The following is a 23,115-nucleotide window of genomic DNA, read 5'->3' as shown; positions in this document are numbered from 1 at the left end:
TCACCTTGCCCTATTCAATATTTTATTATAAATTCTCATCACACTCTCTTTCTCTCTCTACTTTTATATTATGCTTAAATGATGAAAGAGAGTCTTTAATAATAAAATATTAAACATAGTGTGAGAATAAGGCACATTGTTGGAGTTCAAGTTAGTAAATAATGTCCTAAATTACTAGGACATAATATTTTATATTATATTTGGGGCATGAACTAGGACACTCTTGGACTTGCTCTTAGGAACTAAAACGGTATGAATAAACGCAAGGCAGGTGCATGTGACAAAAGCGGGAAGAAGTTACGTATAAACATAAAAATAGAGCAGTTACATTTTCATATGCAAATATATAACTTTGATCTTTCATTTGTTTTAATTTTTGGGTTTAATATATTTTTATTAAATACTTTTTTGTTCTAATTTATTATTGTGCTTAAATATTTTTGCTCATTGTATTTTTTTTTTTTGTGGTTTTTTACTTTTTTGATTTGGCATTGTTTTCCGTTATAATTTCTCTTTCATTTTTCTTGTCCTGTATATTACTTACTTTAGCTTTCTTTTGAACGTTTTATAGATTCTGTAGTTTTTTTTTATAGAATTAGTTATTGATGTTCAACCCTAATGAACTTCTGTAAAAATATACCATAAGTTCTGTAGACACATACTCATAAAAATCAAAAACTCAAGAATTAAAAATACAAAATACATAACAATCCAATGTCCTGTATATTTTTATACTCTAAAGTTCTGTGACATGTTGTTCTTTAGTTTTTAACGTGTTTGCTATTTTTCTTTGCGTAAATATATTTTTTCTACTTTGTAATTTTTTTTTAAAATAAAGTACTTTAAATCATATAAAATACAGGACATACATAAAAAAATACAGGACATAAATTTATAAGAAAATCACATTTGTTCTTATTTTTTCATATTTAAAAAACTTATATTCTGTATTTTTTATAATTTTAAGTGTTTTTTTATTAAAATTAATATTTACACCAGAGAACATTATGTTCTGTATATAAAAAAACTTATAACATGTAACATAAAAAATATTACAAATCACAGAACACAGAATAAAAACTTAAAAATATAACACCTAAAATACAGAACATGTGAGAAAAAATAAAAAAAATATTTACACAAATAAAAATACCGAACACTCTAAAAATAAAAATTTATAAATCATAAAAACAAATAAAATACTGAATTTTTGAGAGAATATGATATAAAAAATACAGGATATTGTATTTGCTGTATTTTATATTTTGTATTCTTTAATTTTTTATAAAAAAAATATTATAAATGAAAGAACAAACATATCAAAACATATATGACAAAAAATACACGACATTATATTTGTTGTATTCTGTATTTAATTTGTTATTTGATTTTTATTTTATTCTAAAAACAAAATAGTAAGTTCGAATATATTTATTTATTACGTATTAGGTGTTACTAGATAAATCAAAAAGTACGGTGAATATATTTAAAAATTAAGAATTATATTTATATAAAAATAGTGTGCATTTATTCTTATTTTTCAAATATTTAAAAATTTGTATCCTGTATTTTATATAAAAAATTAAAAACATATCACAAAAAATTTTGTTTGAAAATAAAAGTTAAAGAATTAATAACAATAAATAGAAAATCAAAAGTAGAAAAGTATACGTGGGTAGGTGTTTGAGGGTGTTTTAGGCTTACAAGTTTGCAGTTACAGAAGTATAGTCACAAAAGGAGAGCGCATGCGTGTGTACGGCTGAGATGTAAAGTTACTCGGTTACCCGTATAAAGGAGTTCCTCCTTGAACTATACCCTATATATATATATAGGCAAGTGCTCAAATACAAACTCCTTAGTGTACAAACGTACAAACAATCACTAAATGACTTGAACACAATCACTAAATGATTGAACATAATCACTAAATCTACCAGGAGGGTCTGATGGAGAGATAAGGGGAGGGGAGCACTTACGGGGCGGCATAGCCGAGTGGTGGTGCAGCGCGGCCGGCGGCAGCCGCGACGTCGGCGCAAGGGCAGTGCTAGAAACACGATTGAGGGATAGAGACACGATTGAGGGAGATGAGAAAAGCAGTGGTGAATGTGTGTGTTTGTGTGTGTATAGCACTAATCAGTGAGGGAACAACCAGAGAGAGAGAGCCGCTAGCAGTGGTGGTGGTTGGTGGTGGTGGGTGGTGATAGGTGGTGGGTGGTGGTGAGAGAGAGAGAGGCGCTGGGCAGTGGTGGTTGGTGGTGGATGGTGGAGAGAGAGAGAGAGTGGCGCTGGGCAGTCGTGGTGGTGGTGGGTGGGGTGGTCGTGATTGGAGGTGATTGTGGTGGCGGTGGTGATGAATGTATGTATGTATTTGTTAAATTAAAATATGCTAATCACTAAATATTATTGTTATAATCACTGGTTTGTACAGTAAGGAATTTGTACTGGAGTAAGACCCTATATATATATATATATATATGGCATTACTCAAAACAGAACACCCTTAAAAGAAAAGAAGAACAAAGAAGAACACTTTGGAATCGAACATAGAATCTCATCTAAAACTTGAATTAAATTCTAACTTTAAGCTAATTAACCATTTTTTATGAATAATAATAGTATCTAGCATGTTTAACCACAATTATGGATTAAAAATAACATTATTCTATGTGATATTAGTCATGTAAAGAATACGTACATGATTCTATTCTGGATTCTGTTTTGGATTCCGTTCTGAATTCTATAATATTTCATATTAATAATTTGGATAGATTTGGATGTTAGATTTCATATATTAAGTTTAGTTAGTGCTTAACTATGTAATTATAATCATAACAAATCATTTTTTATGAAAGAAAAAGTGTTATGATAGTGTTCTGTGTTGTTCTTTTTTTAAAGTGTTCTGTGTGGAGTGCAACCTATATATATATATATATATATATATATATATATATATATATATATATATATATATATATATATATATATATATATATATATATATATATATATATATATATATATATGACCTTATATTTAACTATTACTCCCTCCGTCCCCCTCAATTGTTTACATTGGAGGGGGACACGGAGACCAAGACAATGTATAAAAAATGAGTAAAGTTAGATGAAAAGTGGGTAAAGTGGTGAGACCTATCAATATTTAATAATAGATTTGAGATAGTGTAGGAAAGTAGTGGGTGTAATAGTAGTTTTTATTGTTAAATATGAGATAGTGGGGGATGATAGTGGGTGTAATGATGGGAAAAACTTACTATTTATGGTAACATAAAGAAATTAGAGGGACATCCCAAAATAGTAACTGTAAAGAAATGAGAGGAACAGAGGGAGTAAATCATAAAAAGTTTTAATATTAATTGAATCTCATTTTTTCAATTTTAGAGATCCATTAAGTATTATAATATATGCAAAATTTTGCACCTGTCAGATATATTAATATTATAAAATTTATAATAATATGTTGTATGTTGAATATTATAATTATTCAATTAACATTAAACAATCATGAAAATAATGTGTTAGGCAATTATAAATTACATGAGTATTATAATTGATACATATTGAGTATTATAATGTGTATAAATTTTTAACAGCGTAAGATACATGGATATAATAAAATTAAACTAATAGTTCATACGTTAAATTATAACTGATCAATGAATATATAATATTTATAAATATAACAATTAATATATGGCGGATATTATAGATTATATGAATAATGTAACCGATACATGATGTTGAGTATTATAACGTATCAAAATTTTAACTTACAGGTGAACTCTTGGTCAAATATTATTTCCGTTATGTAGCGAATGTTATCTCGTAACATTCTAAAAGATATATATTGTTTACTTAATAATAAAAAAAATCAATAACATGTGATGGTGTTATATATGTGTGCATGAGTCATAAACATTCTTTAACACTATTTATGAGTTAGTATGGTTGAATTATATACAAGAATATATAAAATAATAATTATTATATTTTAAATTTTTGTAAAGCCAGATTTATTTTTTACAATAATTTTTGGTGAGATTTTTCATTTTAACCCCCTATTAATATCTTGACAGAAATATTTAAATATTTAATTAGTTTATATTTTTACAAAGGTTCACATAATAATTGTATTAAACATGTTAAATTTTAATGTCATAATTTGAGATTATATAAATAATGAAGAAATTCGCTAAACCAGCCACATATACGGATATGATTCTTAATATAATAAACTTATGTCATGATAATGAAAGAGCATCTCCGATCCATCAAAATTCTTAGCTAAAATTCATTAAATCATACCACAAATAAAAATTATTGATAATGTGTGAAATTTGCTTAACTCTGATCACACATAACCTTTGTCTAAACACATAGTTAATCAATTGATGTTGACTATATTTGGTAAGATTCGTATCATTTATTACCATATGATAATATACATTCTATTTATAACAACTTGAAAGAATAATAACTTATTATTTCTAAAATATAGCCAACCAATATAGCCAGTACCATCGAAGTAAAATGGCTTACAGTTTCGACAAATTTTACCGGTCCAATTTAGCCAACCACTTAAAGCCAAACACCGTTAGAGATGTTTTGATCAACTATATTTGTATATTTAATAAAAAAAGAAAAAAACTACTCTATATGATTTTGTTAGAAGACTTTCATGATCACGTGATCAACAACGTAATATACAAAAGATGGCGCAAAGCAAAGGTGTGCAGATATATTGAACCAAATACAGAATTTTGGTGATTCAAATTTTTTCCATACTTTATATATACGATACAGATTCATAACTAATTCATGCATCTCATATCCATTCCACTAAATTTAGAAAAAGAATACCGTATTTAGAAAATTAAGGCCGGACTACTGTTATACATAAATTTAACTTAAATAGGAAAAAACTTAAATAGGTAAAGTATTATAAAATAGGTAAATTTTTTTTATATTTTTGAAATCATAAAATAAGTAAAGTTGTGCAATATAACCGCCTCCCGAATATGTCATCGGTGTAGACAAGCGATGCAGATTTTGAACTGAAACTTATACGATGCAGATTCTTAACTGATGCTTGAACGTTATAATTCACTAATCTAAATTTGACAAATCTTCTCTCAGAATTTGCCTATAAATTGGAGAGATTTGTGATGGAGTAGGAAAAAACACAATCGAGACTCGAAAAATAAAAAAACAATGGAGCAGACTCTACTTCTCTATGCATTTCCAGCTTTTGTTTTGCCAGTGGTTTGCATGATGGATGCATTTCGTGTGCTTGTGGTTTCAATGGTTTGTTTGGTGATCTATGTTGTTTATGATTTTATCCTGAGACCGAAATCGCTTCGAGCAAAGCTCGTGAAGCAAGGAGTGAATGGCCCTGAGCCTACTCTCATCCTCGGAAACTTTCCTGACATAAAACAGATTGGGGATGAGGCGCAGGCTGCAGGGGCTAAAACTCGCGATTCGAGTGAGGCGTTTTCGCTTGATTGTTGCTCTATTCTGCTACCAGAACTCAAAAAATGGACCAAGGAATTTGGTAAGTTGATATCTTTCTAGCCGTGTGCATATTTTGTGAAATAGAAATTGTTTTTGTGAATACATGAGTAAAGTTGATGTGAATGTGCAGGAAAAACGTTCACTTTTGCACTTGGAAAGACGCAGTTTTTGTATGTGGGAGATCATGAATTGGTGAAAGAGATGAGTACTTGCAAATCACTAGACCTGGGAAAGCCGGCTTACATGTGGAAGGAACGCGGGCCTCTTCTGGCCAGAGGTATTCTCACGACGAGCAAGGAAGCTTGGGTGCACCAGAGGAAAACCATCGCTCCTACTTTCTATATCGACAAAGTTAAGGTATAAATTTTAAGCTCAGAGAAAGCGGACCTCATATTTGTTTGAAATATTCTGTTTTTAACACTTAATTGTTTCAGAACATGGTTGGCATAGCGGTTGAATCTGGGAAAACGCTTGTTAAAGCATGGGAGAAAGTGATTGAAACTGAGGGTGGGATTGCTGATATAAAAGTGGACGATGATGTGAAGACTTTCACCTCAAGTATATTCTCTATGATCATGTTTGGCAGATATGAAGCTGCAGAAAAAGTCTTGTTTTCTAAGTGTAGGGATCTCATGGAGGTTTCTGGATCACCAACGGTGGTAGATGGCCGTCCTTTCCACAGGTGATCTGGACCTCCAGGCTCCTTAAAATTTTTTAATTTCACCTTCAAGTGAAAATTTTATAGTCGTGTTGAGTAACTTTTGGATTGTGCTAACTATGGTCCGTACTTTTTAATTTGCAGATTCTATCCCACCAAGAAGCATAGAGAGCAATGGAGGCTAAGAAAGGAGATATACTCGATCATCAAAGACTTGGAGAAGAAATATAGAAGTCAGGGGGAAAGCATAATACAAATTCTTGCAGAGGCTTCTAATCATGGAGAGCTCGGGTCCTGTTCACCTCAACAATTTATAGTTGATAACTGCCAGGAGCTTTGCATTGTAGGCCAGGAAGTCCCGGGCAACACTGCAATTTGGGGTCTGATGTTACTGGCAATGCATCCGGAATGGCAGGAACGTGCTCGTGCTGAGGTGCTAGAAATCTGTGGAGACCAGCCTTTAGATAATGAAAAGCTTAGCAAGATGAAATTAGTATGTATTTCACTACATTATCTCTACATTTTTTTAGACCCCTGACATTTTAACATGTGCATTTTAATACTGATTTATTTGGTGCAGATGAAGCTGATAATTATGGAAATTGTGAGGCTTTATCCGGGAGTAGGATTCACAGCCAGGGAGGCCTTAGCAGACGTGCAAATAGGCAAGAGCGTGTGGGTTCCCAAAGGAGTGAACATCTGGATATGGCCAGCAGCTCTGCACCGAGACCCGGAGCTCTGGGGTCCTGATGCTCTCAAGTTCAACCCGGAGAGATTTGCTAATGGGACCCCAGCAGCCTGTAAGATCCCGCAGTCATACACACCATTTGGCATTGGTCCGCGAACATGTCCTGGAATGAACCTGGGAATAATGGAGCTCAAAGTTCTGTATGCGCTGCTCCTGCCCAAGTTCTCTTTCTCGCTCTCGCCTAATTATCAGCATGTTCCCAACTTTGATGTTCTTCTGGAGCCCAAGTATGGAGTTAGACTCCTTGTGCGCAGGGTCTGATATTGTACCTCAGAATAAGCATAACATCTTTCAAGTTTCATTGTATTGTTTCTCATAAACCGTGTCCTTTCAACATATATGTTGATAAACTATTATGTTGAAAAGTTTGGATTCTAATAAACGGTGATTTTCAATTTTTATGTTATATGTTACGGTCTTTAAATTTTAATACGGTATTATTACTGTGCATGATTTGATAAAATCCAGAAAATAATAATAAATTCAACTTCATTTATGATAAAATAATCAATTATGATTTTAATAATAGAAAGGTTCTCATATATCAAATTTCGTTATCGGATGATCATAATCTTATTTGGATAAAAAATATATATAATAATTACTGAGTCTAGATAATAGTAAATGATAATTTAATATTTTATGAAAAAATTATGCTTTTTGTAATATAATAGTAAGACGCAGAAATTTATACTTCTAATAAATAATGTATGTAATATAATATAAAAATAACAAAACCAAAAAATTGTATATAAATTTCTAATATTTTAACATGATCATAAAAAGAGTCGAAAGATTTAAAGAAACTTATACATTAAATTAATCATAATTATTTATATAATTTTAAATCAATCAAACTATTTATACAATGACCGAAATATTTGGATCAATCAAATTATTATATATAATTACTGAAACATTTGAATTAATTATTTTTTTTAAAAATGTGAGTACTAATGGGTAAAAATGTGTACTACTAAATATCATATGTAATAGTATTGTCGACTATGACTTAGTTATCAACAGTGGACTCCATGCGTTTATAATATTTTGACTAATTAAAATATTACATTTTGATATTATATTATTTTATTATAATTTTTTGTGCTTAAATCGAGCTATCTAGGGTGCAGTACTCCACTGCTTCGCCTAGCACACGACGCTTGTATTGCTCTCCCACAACCTTTTTCACGATTTAGACTGCTCCCATTTCTCTCGTCGCCACTACGGGAATCGTATTTGCTTTCTTTTCCTCTTGTTAGTAAGATGTTTCAGTTCGCCAGTTTGTCTCTTGCCCGCCCATGGATTCAGCAGTTTGAAAGGTTGACCTATTCGAGAATCTCTGGATCTATGCTTATTTTCAACTCTCCGAAACATTTCATCGCTTACTACGCCCTTCCTCGTATCTGAGTGCCTGGGTATCCACCGTAAGCTTTTCCTCGTTAGGACCTCGTCCTTAACTTTAAGGCTATGCCATCCTAAGGTGCTGCTAAACGGATGGATCTTATCAACGTATCATAAATTAGGCACTATTATATAATTTTGTATCGGCTACGTTCACGAGTTGGAGATAAGCGGACTCGAACCGCTGACATCCGTCGTAAGGTAAACTACCGCCTCTCAGGTCCCCGACTTATTCTACCAGAGACCAGTGACAGACAATAAAAGTTACCCGGAGCAACTCTAACAAGATGATAACATCAAGTCAAGTAATTAAGCCTGTCAAAAAAATCCGAAAAATTCGTATCCATCCGAAAAATCTGTTACCGTGTCCAGGAAAAAACGGATATAATCCGTATCCAAAAGAAACCGGATATTATCCGTATTCGAATCCGGGGATTGCGGATACGGATATGGATATAGGCGTATCTGTATCCGAAATTATTTAAATAAATAAATACATAAACATGTATACATATTAATATATATATATATATAATAGTATTTATATAAATTTATTGTATATTTATATTTTTTAATTTTGTCATGTAAATTTGAACAAGAATAAATATTTTAAAATAAGAAAAATTAAGTCAAAAACAAAAAGAAAATCGAATACACATACTCACATGCATGATACAGATTACACTTTACGACTACTACATAGTGCACACGATTGAGCGACCAAACAAAACCAATCTGATACTGCCACAAAAACTCTTCTAACCCTAATATGACACTTTGGTGATGTTTTGAAAAAACGAATCCCGATATTATTCGTATTCGGATAATATCCGGCGGATACGGGTACAGATTTTTTTATTATAAAATTTGTGGATACGGATACGGATATCGTTTTAAGTTGGCCGATCCGGATACGAATATGGACCAATCCGTATCCGTTTTATCCGTTTGACAGTCCTAATGCAATGCAAGATGGATGGGGTACCATACCAACACGAGGTGTTTGGAAGTTCACATTTTTAAGCCAATTTATTGATGGGTTAATGTTCTGTTTCATACCAAGTCATAATTTTGAATTAATCTGTAGGGTGAAAATGCTTTTGAATATATAATTAAACATGTGAAAATTTACAATCATTAGACTGAATTTAAAAAAATTAAATCGTGTTAATGTTTGTTGATTGTCCTGGACATTTCATTAAACATCTTATGCGTATTTCATATCACCTCACATTTCACATATATATCCATTACATATCCATTACAGAACTTTGCATAGATGCGTCCAAAATAAACCCAGTTCATCTAACTATTTCATCATGTCGATTTGGGAGAGCTCGTGGCTAGCTAAATCATGTTAAATTTGCACAACAGTTAAATCATGTTAATGTTTTTTTGATTGTATCAATAAAATCATTATTTTCTTAATTATAATATCAATCACATATTTTTATTTAGATTTTTTTTTAAAAAATAATGATTTTAAATATGTTTCAAAAGTTTTAGAGAAATATATATCTAAAAATATATACATAAATTATTTTTTAAAATCCTAAATTTTATAAAATATTAATTTATAAAATTCAAACAAAATTTGGTTAATTTTGACTAAAAAAATCAAAACTGTACATGTAAATTAAGGGGATAGTATAATTCATTAGGGAATTTATCTAATGTATGCTTTTTTCAAGTCTTTTTTCTAAGAAAGCGTTCTTCCAAAGTAAGTTTTGAATATACCGTCTTCACTTTCTTTTATTCCAATTCTACGACACGGCTTTTCTTCTTACTCATCTTTAACTCTCTCGCTCTCTTACCTTCTCTCCTCCTAATATCTTGACTCTCTTACAATTGACCGATGACGACACTCAAATTTGTTCTGACGATCCATCTCCGAAGCTCGTGCAAGTCCAATCACTTTTCTGACAAGTTTGGATTCTAAATTCGCTCTAGTCTAAACTTCGATGACGATGATTAGACACTCCGTTACACACGAAGAACAGACGATGCTAGTGAGATTGGTGATTAAATATTTGGTGCACTTCATCTCTTGGCTCTCCGTACAAAACATCAGAACATGTTTGTGTATGTATTTATACGTGTTTAGGTGTGTATGATTGAAGATGTGGCGGAGAAATCAATGAGGAAAAGAATGTGATGTGGTTGCTTTTTGTGTTGATTTTTTGATTGCAATGCTTGTTAATTTTACTTTTGCGGTTATTTTTTGTGATATTAGTATTGGACCCGCAAGGGTATTCATTTTTCGGTTTTTTGCAACCGAGTGCAACTTATTATGCAACCATATATAATTTTTAATTTTTTTTTTCAAAGTTACGTTTCTGGTTGCAGGTGGTTGCTAGCAGGTTGCGAGCAGTTGCAGACATGATTACATATGCAACCACCTTATTTTTTAAAATATTTTCAGAAATATAGTATTTTCGCAATATGTTTTAAAAGGTGATAGTATTTTTGAAATATGTTTTAAAAAGTGATAATATTTCAGCAAAATTTTTTCTAAACTTGGTCATGTATAAAAAAAAGCCCATTCATTATAGTTCACATATTGTTATTAATTAATTTATTAAAATCTGAATTCTATACACCCTTATATTTAAATGTTATATTTAGAAAAGCTATAAAGAAAAATAACCAATAATAAAACAAATTAGTGAAACTGAGAAAATAAAAAACTCGTGTGCCGCTTGATGTCGATCTTAAGATCCTAACCAAAATATCCGAAATTTTGAAAATGCCGCGGATAGCCAGTAAGCCAGATACGTAAATTGTGCTACTTGCCCTCCCTTTTTCATTTGAAAACACAAATTTAATTTGGAAGCCATACACACTCGTATCAGCCAATGACATGCATTCCATCTTATCACGCGGATCAGAATCTCAACCCTAGGATGAGACCTCCAATCCAACGACCAGAAACACACCCCGCCTCAGCTTGAAATTCCCAAACCCCCAAAATCTGAATCTATAAAAACCAAACCTCACAAACAAACACTCATCCAAAACCAAACAATTAAAATCTTCATTTAACAAATTCTTCTGAGAAAATGTCTGGGCGTGGAAAGGGAGGAAAGGGACTGGGCAAAGGTGGAGCCAAGAGGCACCGGAAAGTGCTTAGAGACAACATCCAGGGCATCACCAAGCCTGCTATTCGAAGACTCGCCAGAAGAGGCGGTGTCAAGAGGATTTCAGGTCTCATTTATGAAGAGACTCGCGGAGTGCTCAAGATCTTCTTGGAGAATGTGATTCGTGATGCGGTGACTTACACGGAGCACGCTAGGAGGAAGACGGTGACTGCTATGGATGTGGTGTATGCTCTCAAGAGGCAGGGCAGGACTCTTTACGGATTCGGTGGATAGATTAGCTTCTGTTAGCTTACTTTTGTTGTCAATTAAAGTTCTATCTATGTGATTGTTATGTATTCGTGGTTTAGTGAAATGAACAATTGAAATGGTAAATTCATGCTAATTTACCCAATATCCAACAGGAGCAAATGAATCAATTAAACATTAGTCTTGTACAAGAAGGTTGTGAACTGAGAATTGTTCTAAAACACAAAATGAGCTTAATTGATATGCAAATGACTAAAATCAAGGAATAGGCACATCAGATGGTGAAAGTCAATTGTGATAGTATCAACTTCTTATGATATTCATGATATTGTTTAGTACATCAGATGTTCATGATATTGTTTGTTGTGAAACATCTTCTATGTAAACGTGGGAGAGTGAAACTCATGACTGACAGACCTCCGGTGCTTCCAAGTTCCAAGTTTACCATTATGTGATTGTTGAATGCACTAGGGATGAAAATATTGATCAGACCATCTCCAACCCATAACACCATTTTGGTGTGAAAAATACACCAATTTGGTGTGAAAACTACACCAAATCAAAATTTCACTCCAACCCATCAACACCATATCCTACACCAAAAAGAATCTTTTACACATTAAATGGAATATTCTCTCTTTTTAAGTTATTTATATCATTATTGAATTTGTACTTAAATTTTAACATGTTCAATAAACAAGGACCTAAAATAATTATAAATTCATTAATAAATTTAAGAGGACAACTTAATTATATGAATTCCGATGCTCTTCCCATATGTGCTCGATCAAGACGTTGCGAAGTTCAAAATGAGCTTCCTTATCTTTAATTTGTCGATATCTACCAAAAAAATCTTAAAATTGGTCATCTCCATTTCTTTCCATTTCGACAGCAGCAGAAGATGTTTCCACGTAATCATGTACATGCAAATTCAAGTCTCGTTCATCCTCAACTATCAAGTTGTGCATTTTATTTTTAATCATTGTGTATTTTATTTTTAATCAAATCTATTTAAAAAACATATCTTCTATATAAGAATATAAATTTATTGATATTTGGAAATAAATAAAAAACTTGAGTAAAATAGTAAAGAAAGAAAATTTAAAACAATTATGATTAAAGAATAAATAATATAACATAAAACAACTTTAATGAGACATAGATGGAATAATTTTGTTTTCATTAACATATGTGAGGGTATAGTAGGTATTTTGGAAAACTCCAAATTTGGTGTAAAAGTTGCACCAAATCAATACTTGACACCAAATTTGGTGTCAACCAATTCATTTGGTGTCAACTTTACACCAATTTGGTGTTGGGTTGGAGTGAATTTGACACCAAATTTGACACCAAAATGGTGTTTTGGTGTTGGGTTGGAGTTGCCCTCAAAGCCAAGCTTCTTAATTACCTCCAGCTTGCATATCTCGCATTTGCTTAGGCCCTGGTGATAGATAAAAAAAATGTAATGTCAATCTCATAATTTTACATGTCGCTGCAAGTTTCACATGTGTATCCAACTCCGAAGAGTATAAGTTCCAAACCCGTTGCAAGTTTTCTCTGATGTTCCGGGATAGCCCTGAACTGAGGGTGCTTGTGATACTCATGCTCTATTTTCCAGGGCTCCAGACAACAACATATATCAATATTTCATAAACATGTCCCAGACTCGTATACAATCCTTTGGTACATAAAGTTCAGGATTCACAGTAGTCTATTTGCAGTGAACCAGTGTAGTTACAGAGCTTTAAAGTGTTTCAAGATAGAGGGTACATTTTCCTGAGGGAGATTTATATGGTAATTGATTAGCAACAAAGTTACAAAGGTGTGGAGAAGAAAGCTGCAACTAATATTCAGCCATAGTAATTTTGACATAAAACTGTTGAGATCGGTATAACACATCCATTGCATACCGATATCTCATCCATACGGTTGTCATTGTCGCTCTAATTATCAACGTCATCATTAGAAGCACCATCACTAATTCACTATTACAACCATTCCAATTTCATCCCAAAGAATCAGCTAATGTCCCTATGACTCCAATCATGAATTACTGGACCCTCCTTTACATTATCATCATTTTCTTTTATTTTGCTGGTATGGACGGGCTTTCCTGATTGGTTCTATGTAATTATATCCGCCATTAACATATTTGTGTCAAGGCATGGAAATTGCACCAAATCAGGTTATGTTTTCCTATTGGCATCTCTGATTTCAGTCACATTTGTCCCCGGCCTGAAAAATGCTGATCCGTAAAATTAACAAGGCAATACAGATAGAAAAATAGGTACAACTGAAGAACTAAATAGCTATTGCTTTCTTATTGGCCGACACTTATATTGTGTTTGGTTGGGGAGAATGGAATGGAATGGAATGTAATGGAATGAGTAAAAATACTTTGAAACTAATAAAAATAGGAAGAAAGTTTTGAAAAAAAATTGAGGAAGTGCAAAATTGTTATGATGAGATTTGAGAAGAAATTGCGGATGGAAGAGAATGGAGCATTCCATCTCAAATTGAAGGTGTGATATCTAGCACATGATGTAAGGAATGAATGGAGGAAGGAATGATTTTTCTTAATAATTGTCTATAAGATAGTTCATTTTTCATTCCATTCCTTCCGGTATCATTCACCCCAACCAAACACAACATTTGACAAAAACATTTTATGTGCCTATAAAATTTGAGATGAAAGAATTCTTATAGACTATAAGTGGGGACAAAAGGCCTACCGCAGACAGCCCCGCAGAAATTGGTCACAAACTAGGGAATTATTTGGAAACTCGATCCTAACTCTACAAAATGCATATGCAGTTTGATCTTGCAGGTGCAACCTGCAGAAGAGATGTAGGTTTGAACCGGTGATACCCTTAAAAAGCCGTGTCATTGGTAAATGGTAATTTTAGTATTTCAAGGACAAGGCGGTGTTGTGGGTGCATGAGGTGTTTGATACCTTCTGATGATTTTGCACATCTTTTGTGAGTTGAACAAGGACTATGCTCCTGAGAGCTTGTCTAGGCAGGAGAGACTCCTATTATCTGAGCTTCGCATGACCACATGCAAGTTGTGGTGTAATGCTACTAGCATTGAATTGTTGTTGAGGACCAGTGGATGCTCATGGCTGAAATGAACAAGCTTCATTAACGCCATAATTACAAGGAACTCGCAGTGTGTTGAGGATATTCTAGGAGAATTTGCATGTGAGGATGAAGACCTTGACTGCTACGGCAGTGGTCACTTTGCTCGCAAAAAGTTTGCTGAAGGACTGTAAATAGTAAAGACATATCAACTGATACTGATGTAGGCCAAGTACAAATAATACAATGAACTATGACACTGTATTATAAAGTTAATCAGGAGAAATTCTTACCTGCTTCGAGTTTTAATCTCTTTGTTCAGGCTACAAGACTTTGCTCTCCAGAACTGATCTAAGTGTTGTCACTGACGGATCCAGAGATTTTCCTGAAGATGAAACCAAGTAATTTAGGAAAATTAGTTTTAAATTTTTTAAGGGGTACTTTCATAAATTTTAAAATCTGTCACATATCCTCCACAAAAGCACCACAGCTCAAATTACACCCGGTCTCCAAAGTATAGAAAGAAAGTGGTACATGTTTTAGACATTTCCACCTGCTTCACTGGAGATGACCCTGCTGCATTGTTCCACCTTCGTCGCCCTATAACCATATCAAATTGACTGGCCAATTTCAAATTAAACGGAAGTCTCCGGGAGACCGGGGCCAGGCAAGTTTCTTGAGAGTGTGGAAACATGTATAGCATATATCTACATTGTTAATTACGCAGGTGCTCAGAGTTCTCCACTTTTAACTCACAAATTCAATGTGCAGAGCTGCAGCCAATGATTTTAATTGTGATAATCAATCCCAATATTTTTTACATATTTTAGCTAAAAAATCATTTGGTGCTCCTCAATATGTTAATTTATTTCTTGTTGAGTCGTCATGATTATTAATAGTGTTTAGTTATTTCTGGTGAGAAGCGTATTCGAAAATAATCAAAAGTAAAATAATGCGGTATTCAATTGGATGTTAAATTATTTTTTGGCAAGTGATAATGATTGCTACAGTAATAATATTTGTGGATGAGTGACTTAGCTGTGATGAAGAGAGAAATTATTTATAGATATTACATGCTAACTGTAATACGTAGATATCATCTGCAATATATTTTTATTGCTACATTTTTCGTGAAACATATTTTTGATTAACAATTAACTTATGCACTTAATAAGAATGATATAAATATATAACATGTAAATTTATTCAGATATTTTTATCCATATTAATGTCAGTATGAATCGTGACAGAATTCGACGAACGAAAATTTTCGTCGAATTTAAAACATGTTATATACAAGTCATGAACTAATATTTCTTAGAAGGAATTTTTAAATTACTTAAATTTTATGTTATTTATTTTTGAGACGTCCGAGTACGATAATCATTAATCAGTGAGATAAGTTCACTCGACCAAGAATAAAACCGCAGTCGAATTACTAATTCATCATCCTGGTCCCTGGATATATTATTGAGGGTAACATGGTCAACGTACACAGTGAATCCTCAATCTAACCCGTAGTGTGCACATCAAGCTTTCAACAATCAACGGTCCAGACGCTGCCATATCACTGATCCGCGTCTACTCTTTCCAACCAATCACATCAATTCTTCAAACAATATAAAGTCTAAACACCACCAAACACTTTTTCCTCACATCTGCGATTCCCCCTTTCGTCTACCAATCAGTTCTTTAAACTCCCCCAATTTTTAAACCCTAGTTCTCACTTCTCAACCAATGGCTCCCAAAGCAGCAGAGAAGAAGCCGGCCGAGAAGAAGCCCGCCGCCGAGAAAGCCCCGGCCGAGAAGAAGCCCAAGGCCGGCAAGAAGCTCCCCAAGGAAGCCGGCGCAGCCGCTGCCGACAAGAAGAAGAAGAGAAGCAAGAAGAGCGTGGAGACTTACAAGATCTACATCTTCAAGGTGCTCAAGCAGGTTCACCCTGACATCGGTATCTCCAGCAAGGCCATGGGGATTATGAACAGCTTCATCAACGATATCTTCGAGAAGCTCGCCCAGGAGTCTTCCAAGCTGGCAAGGTACAACAAGAAGCCAACCATCACTTCGCGGGAGATTCAGACTGCTGTGAGGCTTGTGCTCCCTGGTGAATTGGCCAAGCACGCTGTTTCCGAAGGCACCAAGGCGGTGACCAAATTTACTAGCTCTTAAAGTGTTTGATGAAATGTTTAGGCAGTTAAAAAGTATTAGGTCGTTTTCAGTTTGTGTTGAATTATTAAGCTTCTGTAGTCTATGTTATCTGTCTTGATGTGCTGTAACTATCAGTGTTTTGGATTATTAATGAATTTGTCGTGTTTAGTATGATATGCTGTTATTGTTTCATATTTTGAAATCTATGCTTGATTTTATGCATCCAATTAGATCTGTTTAAAAATAATTAGGTTAAGATATCTGATTAACTATGAAAAGTTTATATTGGAGGGATGATGCAATGGTGTTGTTTGTACCACAACTGTAAGATTTTTATATATTGATTAGAATGATCGCATATTAGTTTTACTTTGATGTGAAACTTAGTAAAACTTCAAGTGGTAAAATTATTTTTAATCTCATGAGATTCCCAGAGTGCTTCAGTTTATGGTGATGAGAAAAGTTGAACTTTGCAGCAGACTTGAAACCCTTAGGTTGGTTAGTCCTTATATGTACAAGGAAGAAAATTCTCGTCTATGAAAGAAGAAAAATACATGTAGAATATATGCTCTTAAAGTTTATTGTTTAGATATTAGCCTGTAGTTTTATTTTGTTGTTGGAATATGCCATGTACATATTAATATCGTATATATTCTCATGTTATGATGCTGTAGCAAATAGTCTCTTGATTTGAACTTCGATGACTTTCTAAATCTGTGATTTAAAATAAAGCAAACAAAGTCAACATGTTAAAGCTGTGGAATCAATTATAAAGAATTGCAGATTAAAATCGAGGCCAACTCCTTATGTTTGGTGTCATTAGTCAAGTTGCTGAGCACAACTTAGCTGAGATTAAAACTGTGGGACATCAAGCACACTGGAACAAGGTTTGCTTATGTATTTTCTAAGAATCTTTTGATGAAAAATTTCATGTTTATGTGTATCTTTAGTGGTCATTGATTATACACAAACGAAGCTACAAAAGGACTTTTATTGTTCTATACCTGAATAATGATCCAAATATGCAGATACACAGGATTTCAAGTCTGTTAGCTGGCATTCGGTGCTTCGGTTTACATTTAAAATTCGCCCCCCATCAATTGATTGGTGCACCATGCAACTTCAGCGTCAGTGGGTGGACCCAGAAATATGGTAACAATGTTTTTTTTATTTAATTTATTAATATCTATTTATTTATTTTTACATTTGGATTGCAGCTGCTTAGCAAGCATGAAATTTGCTGCTTGGTTTGTAGAGTTTCTCTATCCTTGCTTTATATAACCGTCTACTACATATGGGTTTTTCTACTTGGGATTGCAGGTTTTTTTGGCTGAAATCAAGTCACTGCTATTTAAACAAAAAAAAAATGAAGAAATTTCTTTAACCTCTACTTATGATGTGTCTACTGATAGCTGAAATTAGGTGGATTAGCTGTTTAAAATATTGCTAAAACATAAACGTTATATCTGGACTCCTTATATTTTCTTCTTTATAATAGTTTTTTGCTTGATTTACCTGTGAATATTAGTCATGTATGCTATATTATTCAAAGAAGTGTTATTTCACTTCTTTAATCATGCATTTAATATTAATCCGTCTTTATATGCGAAAGTTACATCTGGCCTCCTAATTTTTCATTATAATCAAAGATTTTTTCCTTAATCTAGCTTGATACTAAGGAGTTGTGTACTCTGTTTAACTAGACGAGGCGGTATGTTTAATGCATTGAAAGGGTTATTACTATTATAATTTAGTTAAGTTATTGCTTTGGTAATTCTGTAATAAAGTTTTACAACCTTCGAATCTTACTTCAAGCTAATTATCTATAAGAAAGCTTCCGCATAGCTTGGATTTTTTGTGGCATTGACACATTGAACTGGGGAAGCTTGAAATGGGTAAGGGTGATAACACGATTCCATTGTAAATTTTATTTTGATAGATTGTTCAATAATTTAGTGAGGAAAAGAAATGGCAATTTATTTCAAAACTGGAATGAATCAATGTTATGTAAATGGTTCCAACGAGATGAATGTCTTGTTAATCATGCTCCTCATAAATGATGTATTTAATTGGAGTTGATCAGCATAATTTAACGAAGACCAACATAAAAATCGATAAAACAAGCTTTCTTATGTCTCTGTGATCTTTTTGTTTTTTATGTTTGGGTGGTTATATGTTTGTAGGATTCTCTGCCTGAAAGCTAAATTGTTCAAATGAAGCTTCAAATGCAAGAACCTCATAATTGGTACCTTTCCTCTGACTTCAGGAAATGTTTCATATAACTGAAAATTTACTTCGTGGGAATGGAGCCAGATGCTTAAGCTTACCTTTTGCAGGAACCTATATAAGTGATTAGTTCCTAATAGTCATTGTGTTGAGCACTTCAGTGCATATCAATATTTATATCCTGTTTCATTTGTAGTTATCATTTTTGAACCACGTTTTATGCTAATTTTTGTTTAGCTTGAAGCTATAATAAACAAGATTTTCTTGTTTTTTTGCACTTAGGGGGATACTACTTTTGTGGAGTGGAGATGGTGAATGGTCACAGATATACTTTGCAGATCAACGGACTTTTAAGTTCTGAAGCTCTCAGTACTAAAATGTAATTAACATTTCAATACTCAGAGAGTATATGTGTGAACTAATTAGTAGTTTTGAGATGTTTATGGTTGCATAATTACCCAGTCGAGTATAAATATGATCTTCAAATCAATGATGGTGTTGTCGAGGATGAGGTTAATGAAGCAGAAGCTAAAGATCCTTGTTTTGCTTTCTTAACTAGGAATTGACAATAAGAATGAAATAGATCTAGCAGCCTTGAAATCCGAGTTGCTTGGTTGCGTCAATTGCCATTTTCCGACTTACTAATCAGTCGTTGTCCAGTCGATGACTTAAGAGCAATGATATTAAGAATAAATCTAGCTAAGAATCGAGATATATTTAAATATTGGACCTTGCCCCTTGGTAGTTATAAGTTATAACTTATAAATTGATTTCACATTTTTCAGTATAATATTATACGGAAGTAGGGAGGGACTTACACTATTGGATCAACAGTAACATACACATATGCAAGTATATAGGATCAATAAGCTGAATTCAAAAAGCTTATAGGAGGATGACTATCTATTTGGAAGTTATATGTACTTTCTTCGAAGTAGTTTTAACTAGGATCTTTTAGATATTTTGTTTTACTTTCTTTAATCTTCTTACTTTATTAATTTCACTAGCTTAATCTTCTATCTTTAAACAACCATTTATATGGTTCCATAATTTGCTTATGCACGATGACATGATAGGTGACATAACATCTTAGCATTTTATAAACAAGGGCATCTGACCCCCGGTCGTATGATCCTATGGTTTTATAAACAAGGGCATCTGACCCCCGGTCGTATGATCCTATGGAGAGGGAGTATATTGTTGGCTTGTATTCATTGATGTGGATCTCTTTAAGAATTGTTATTGCATCGATGTTCAGAGTACCCTTTTGGTTATCTATATTTCACTAAATTTGGCAGGTAGGGATGACAACGGGTTGGATCGGTTCGGATATTTGAGATATCCAAACCTAAATCCAAATTATTTTTAAAATCCAAATCCAAATCCAAATCCAATCGGGTTTCACATATCAAATTCAAATCCAAATCCACGGGTTTCGGATCGGGTTCGGGTTTGTTCGGGTTTATCCAAAACTCGAATCCCAAAATGTAAGTAGTATTATAAAAATATTTTTTTTGATTTTTTCACCTTTGAATTTCATTATATTTAAAATTAAACTACACTAATAATAAAGTATTGCACACTAATAAAATCTCGAACCATATTTAATAATTTCTAAAGACAAATCTTCACTATATAGAGTATGAAATTTTAAAGTAATTCATTGGTTTAACAAAAAAAAGACACTATCGCCCAAGAATATACACATTTACACTTTATCTATATATATATTATAAACAAAATTAAGTATATTTAAATTTGAAAAAAAAGTATATTATAATACTCTATACATATACATACATACATACATACACACACACACACAGATATTTTTTCGGGTTTGGATCGGGTCCGGATCGGATTCGAGTTTCGGGTCTGGTTTCGATTCGGGTCAAAACGGTCGGGTATCCATTCGGATCGGATTTTTCTGCCATCCCTATTGGCAGGTAGACGTACTATGTGCATCATTTGGTGTCAGAGAAGTTAAAATACAGATGACGGGATAATTATATATCTCAATAATGTGTTCAATATTCATTGATCTTACTTCTGATATCCCTTGTTTATACATAACGGCACATCAATTAGCAGATATGCATATTTTAATACTCCCTCCATCCCAATTTAGATGAGTTTTTTGCTCATTTCACACATATTAAGAAGTATTAAATGATTGTTATTTTTTCCATCTTTACCCATATTTATTTTGTTGACTTTTTATAGTATAAGGTAGATGGTACATTGTAAATGATAAAAAAGAAGGGGCAAGGATGGAAGATTGTTGATAAATGTGCATTAAAAAGAGAGAAGCTCAACTATTTTGAGATAAATATTTTTTTCAAAAGGGTCATCTAATTTGGGATGGAGGGAGTATCATATATATATATATATATATATATATATATATATATATATATGTGTGTGTGTGTGTGTGTGTGTTTGTGTCATATATCGTATGTATCATATAAATACTACTCCCTCCGTCCCTTCCATTTCTTTACACTTTCCTTTTTGGGGTGTCCCATTCAATTCTTTACATTTCAAAACTTACCCAAAATAGTCAATGGGTCCCACCACTTCTTCACTTTTCTTTCCTTTTCACACTACTTTTACTCCACTATCTTCTTTTAATACATTATCAATCAATGGGTCCCACCACTTCACCCACTTTTCTTTCTCTTTTTCACTATTTTATACATATTTCTTAACCTCCGTGCCCAACCCAAACGATAAGAAATGGGAGGGACGGAGGGAGTATGTTGGTGTTTGGCCCGGGCTTAAAAGCCCGGCTTCTGGAGTTATAAGTTAGAAGCACTTATTCGTATCGTTTGTGTAAAAAATCAAAAAGTCAAAAAGTACTTATAAAAAACTAAGAATACTAGCTTTTGTTTCATGATTTCAACTTTTTTTCCAAATTTAGTACTCCAATGGGCTCTCTAAACAAGCTCTTAAGTCTAAAATTTAGGAGCAAATCAAAATTTAGTACTCCAATGGGCTCCTAGATGCTTTTTAAAAATTTAGGAGTCTACTCTCTCTCCTTTCTTTTAAAGAGCATCTAGTAGCTCGTAACTCAATATTATATTATTTTTCCTTCAATCTTCTCTCTCTTTTAGTTAACTTTTTCTCTCATTTATGTAAAATAAATATAAAATGTGAATAAGGAGCCAAATATAAAGAGTAGCATTGGAGTTCTCACGTTTTCCGGTGTATTAACTTATTAGGAGCCACATTTTATATTATTGTTTAGGGAATGATTTAGGAGTACCGTTGGAGATGCTCTTAATAAGTCTTAACTTGCTTTTAACTTTTACATCACTTTTTTTAGTTGTATAACTGTACAAGGCTAACAAATCCAACTCCGTATTATATTAGTGATGCTAATCATAAAATCTGCATTCACTTCCTGTCCTCGACCAGATGAATAGTTCAGAAGATGAAAGATGTCAAATTCAGTGATCAGTTTCTTGTGTCCTTCACGATAATCATCTTCTTGATCATCTTCAAGTCTTCAAGAATAGGCTGAACATGGACCACTACTCTTCTCTTATATCAATTATATTGTGCTTATCCAGTTATATAGTAGAACTTCCCCTTCTGCTGAAAGCGTAGGTCAACAAACTAGACGTGCATTCAGTATTTCGACCATGACCATTTCCCCAAGTACCGGTAGTCTATCTACAGATAATAACATTCACTTTAGTATACTTGCTATATCAAGACATGTCAAAAATGTATATGATAATAATGTGGAAGAACTGTTAAGCTTCTACAATAATTAATCAAAGAAACAAATCTTTTTGGTACAACTTCACTATGCAAATCCTGCTTCTACTGGGGAGTACAATTAATTGGTTGATATATTTCAATAATTTAAACTTGGTCATTGTTTAATTATTTATAAATTTTAATTTATGTCTCATTTCTAGTCCGATTTTTTATTTCAAGCACAACGAAGATTTCAGAAGTTGTGGGTGGTTTGGATTTC

General features: G+C 33.0%; 3 protein-coding genes across 3 annotated transcripts; all 3 read left to right on the top strand.

Annotated features, from left to right (window-relative positions):
* Window positions 1-5,036: 5,036 nt before the first annotated feature.
* On the top strand, window positions 5,037-7,335 carry LOC108209427 (cytochrome P450 714C2). Its single transcript, XM_017380327.1, has 5 exons — window positions 5,037-5,568; window positions 5,659-5,885; window positions 5,963-6,210; window positions 6,331-6,679; window positions 6,767-7,335. Exons 1-5 carry the CDS (start codon window positions 5,229-5,231, stop codon window positions 7,193-7,195), a joined length of 1,593 nt encoding a protein of 530 aa, XP_017235816.1. The 5' UTR covers window positions 5,037-5,228; the 3' UTR covers window positions 7,196-7,335.
* A 3,993-nt stretch (window positions 7,336-11,328) lies between these two features.
* Window positions 11,329-11,829, top strand: LOC108209431 (histone H4). The gene has a single exon (XM_017380332.2). The coding sequence runs from the start codon at window positions 11,398-11,400 to the stop codon at window positions 11,707-11,709; it is 312 nt and encodes a 103-aa protein (XP_017235821.1). The 5' UTR covers window positions 11,329-11,397; the 3' UTR covers window positions 11,710-11,829.
* A 4,573-nt stretch (window positions 11,830-16,402) lies between these two features.
* On the top strand, window positions 16,403-17,078 carry LOC108206776 (histone H2B.3-like). Its single transcript, XM_017377179.2, has one exon. The coding sequence runs from the start codon at window positions 16,497-16,499 to the stop codon at window positions 16,923-16,925; it is 429 nt and encodes a 142-aa protein (XP_017232668.2). The 5' UTR covers window positions 16,403-16,496; the 3' UTR covers window positions 16,926-17,078.
* Window positions 17,079-23,115: the final 6,037 nt, after the last annotated feature.

Source organism: Daucus carota, chromosome 2 (genome assembly GCF_001625215.2).
Source record: "Daucus carota subsp. sativus chromosome 2, DH1 v3.0, whole genome shotgun sequence".
Taxonomy (NCBI): domain Eukaryota; kingdom Viridiplantae; phylum Streptophyta; class Magnoliopsida; order Apiales; family Apiaceae; genus Daucus; species Daucus carota.
Note: the sequence above shows the minus strand (reverse complement) of the source record. Positions and strands in the feature narration are given on the sequence as shown.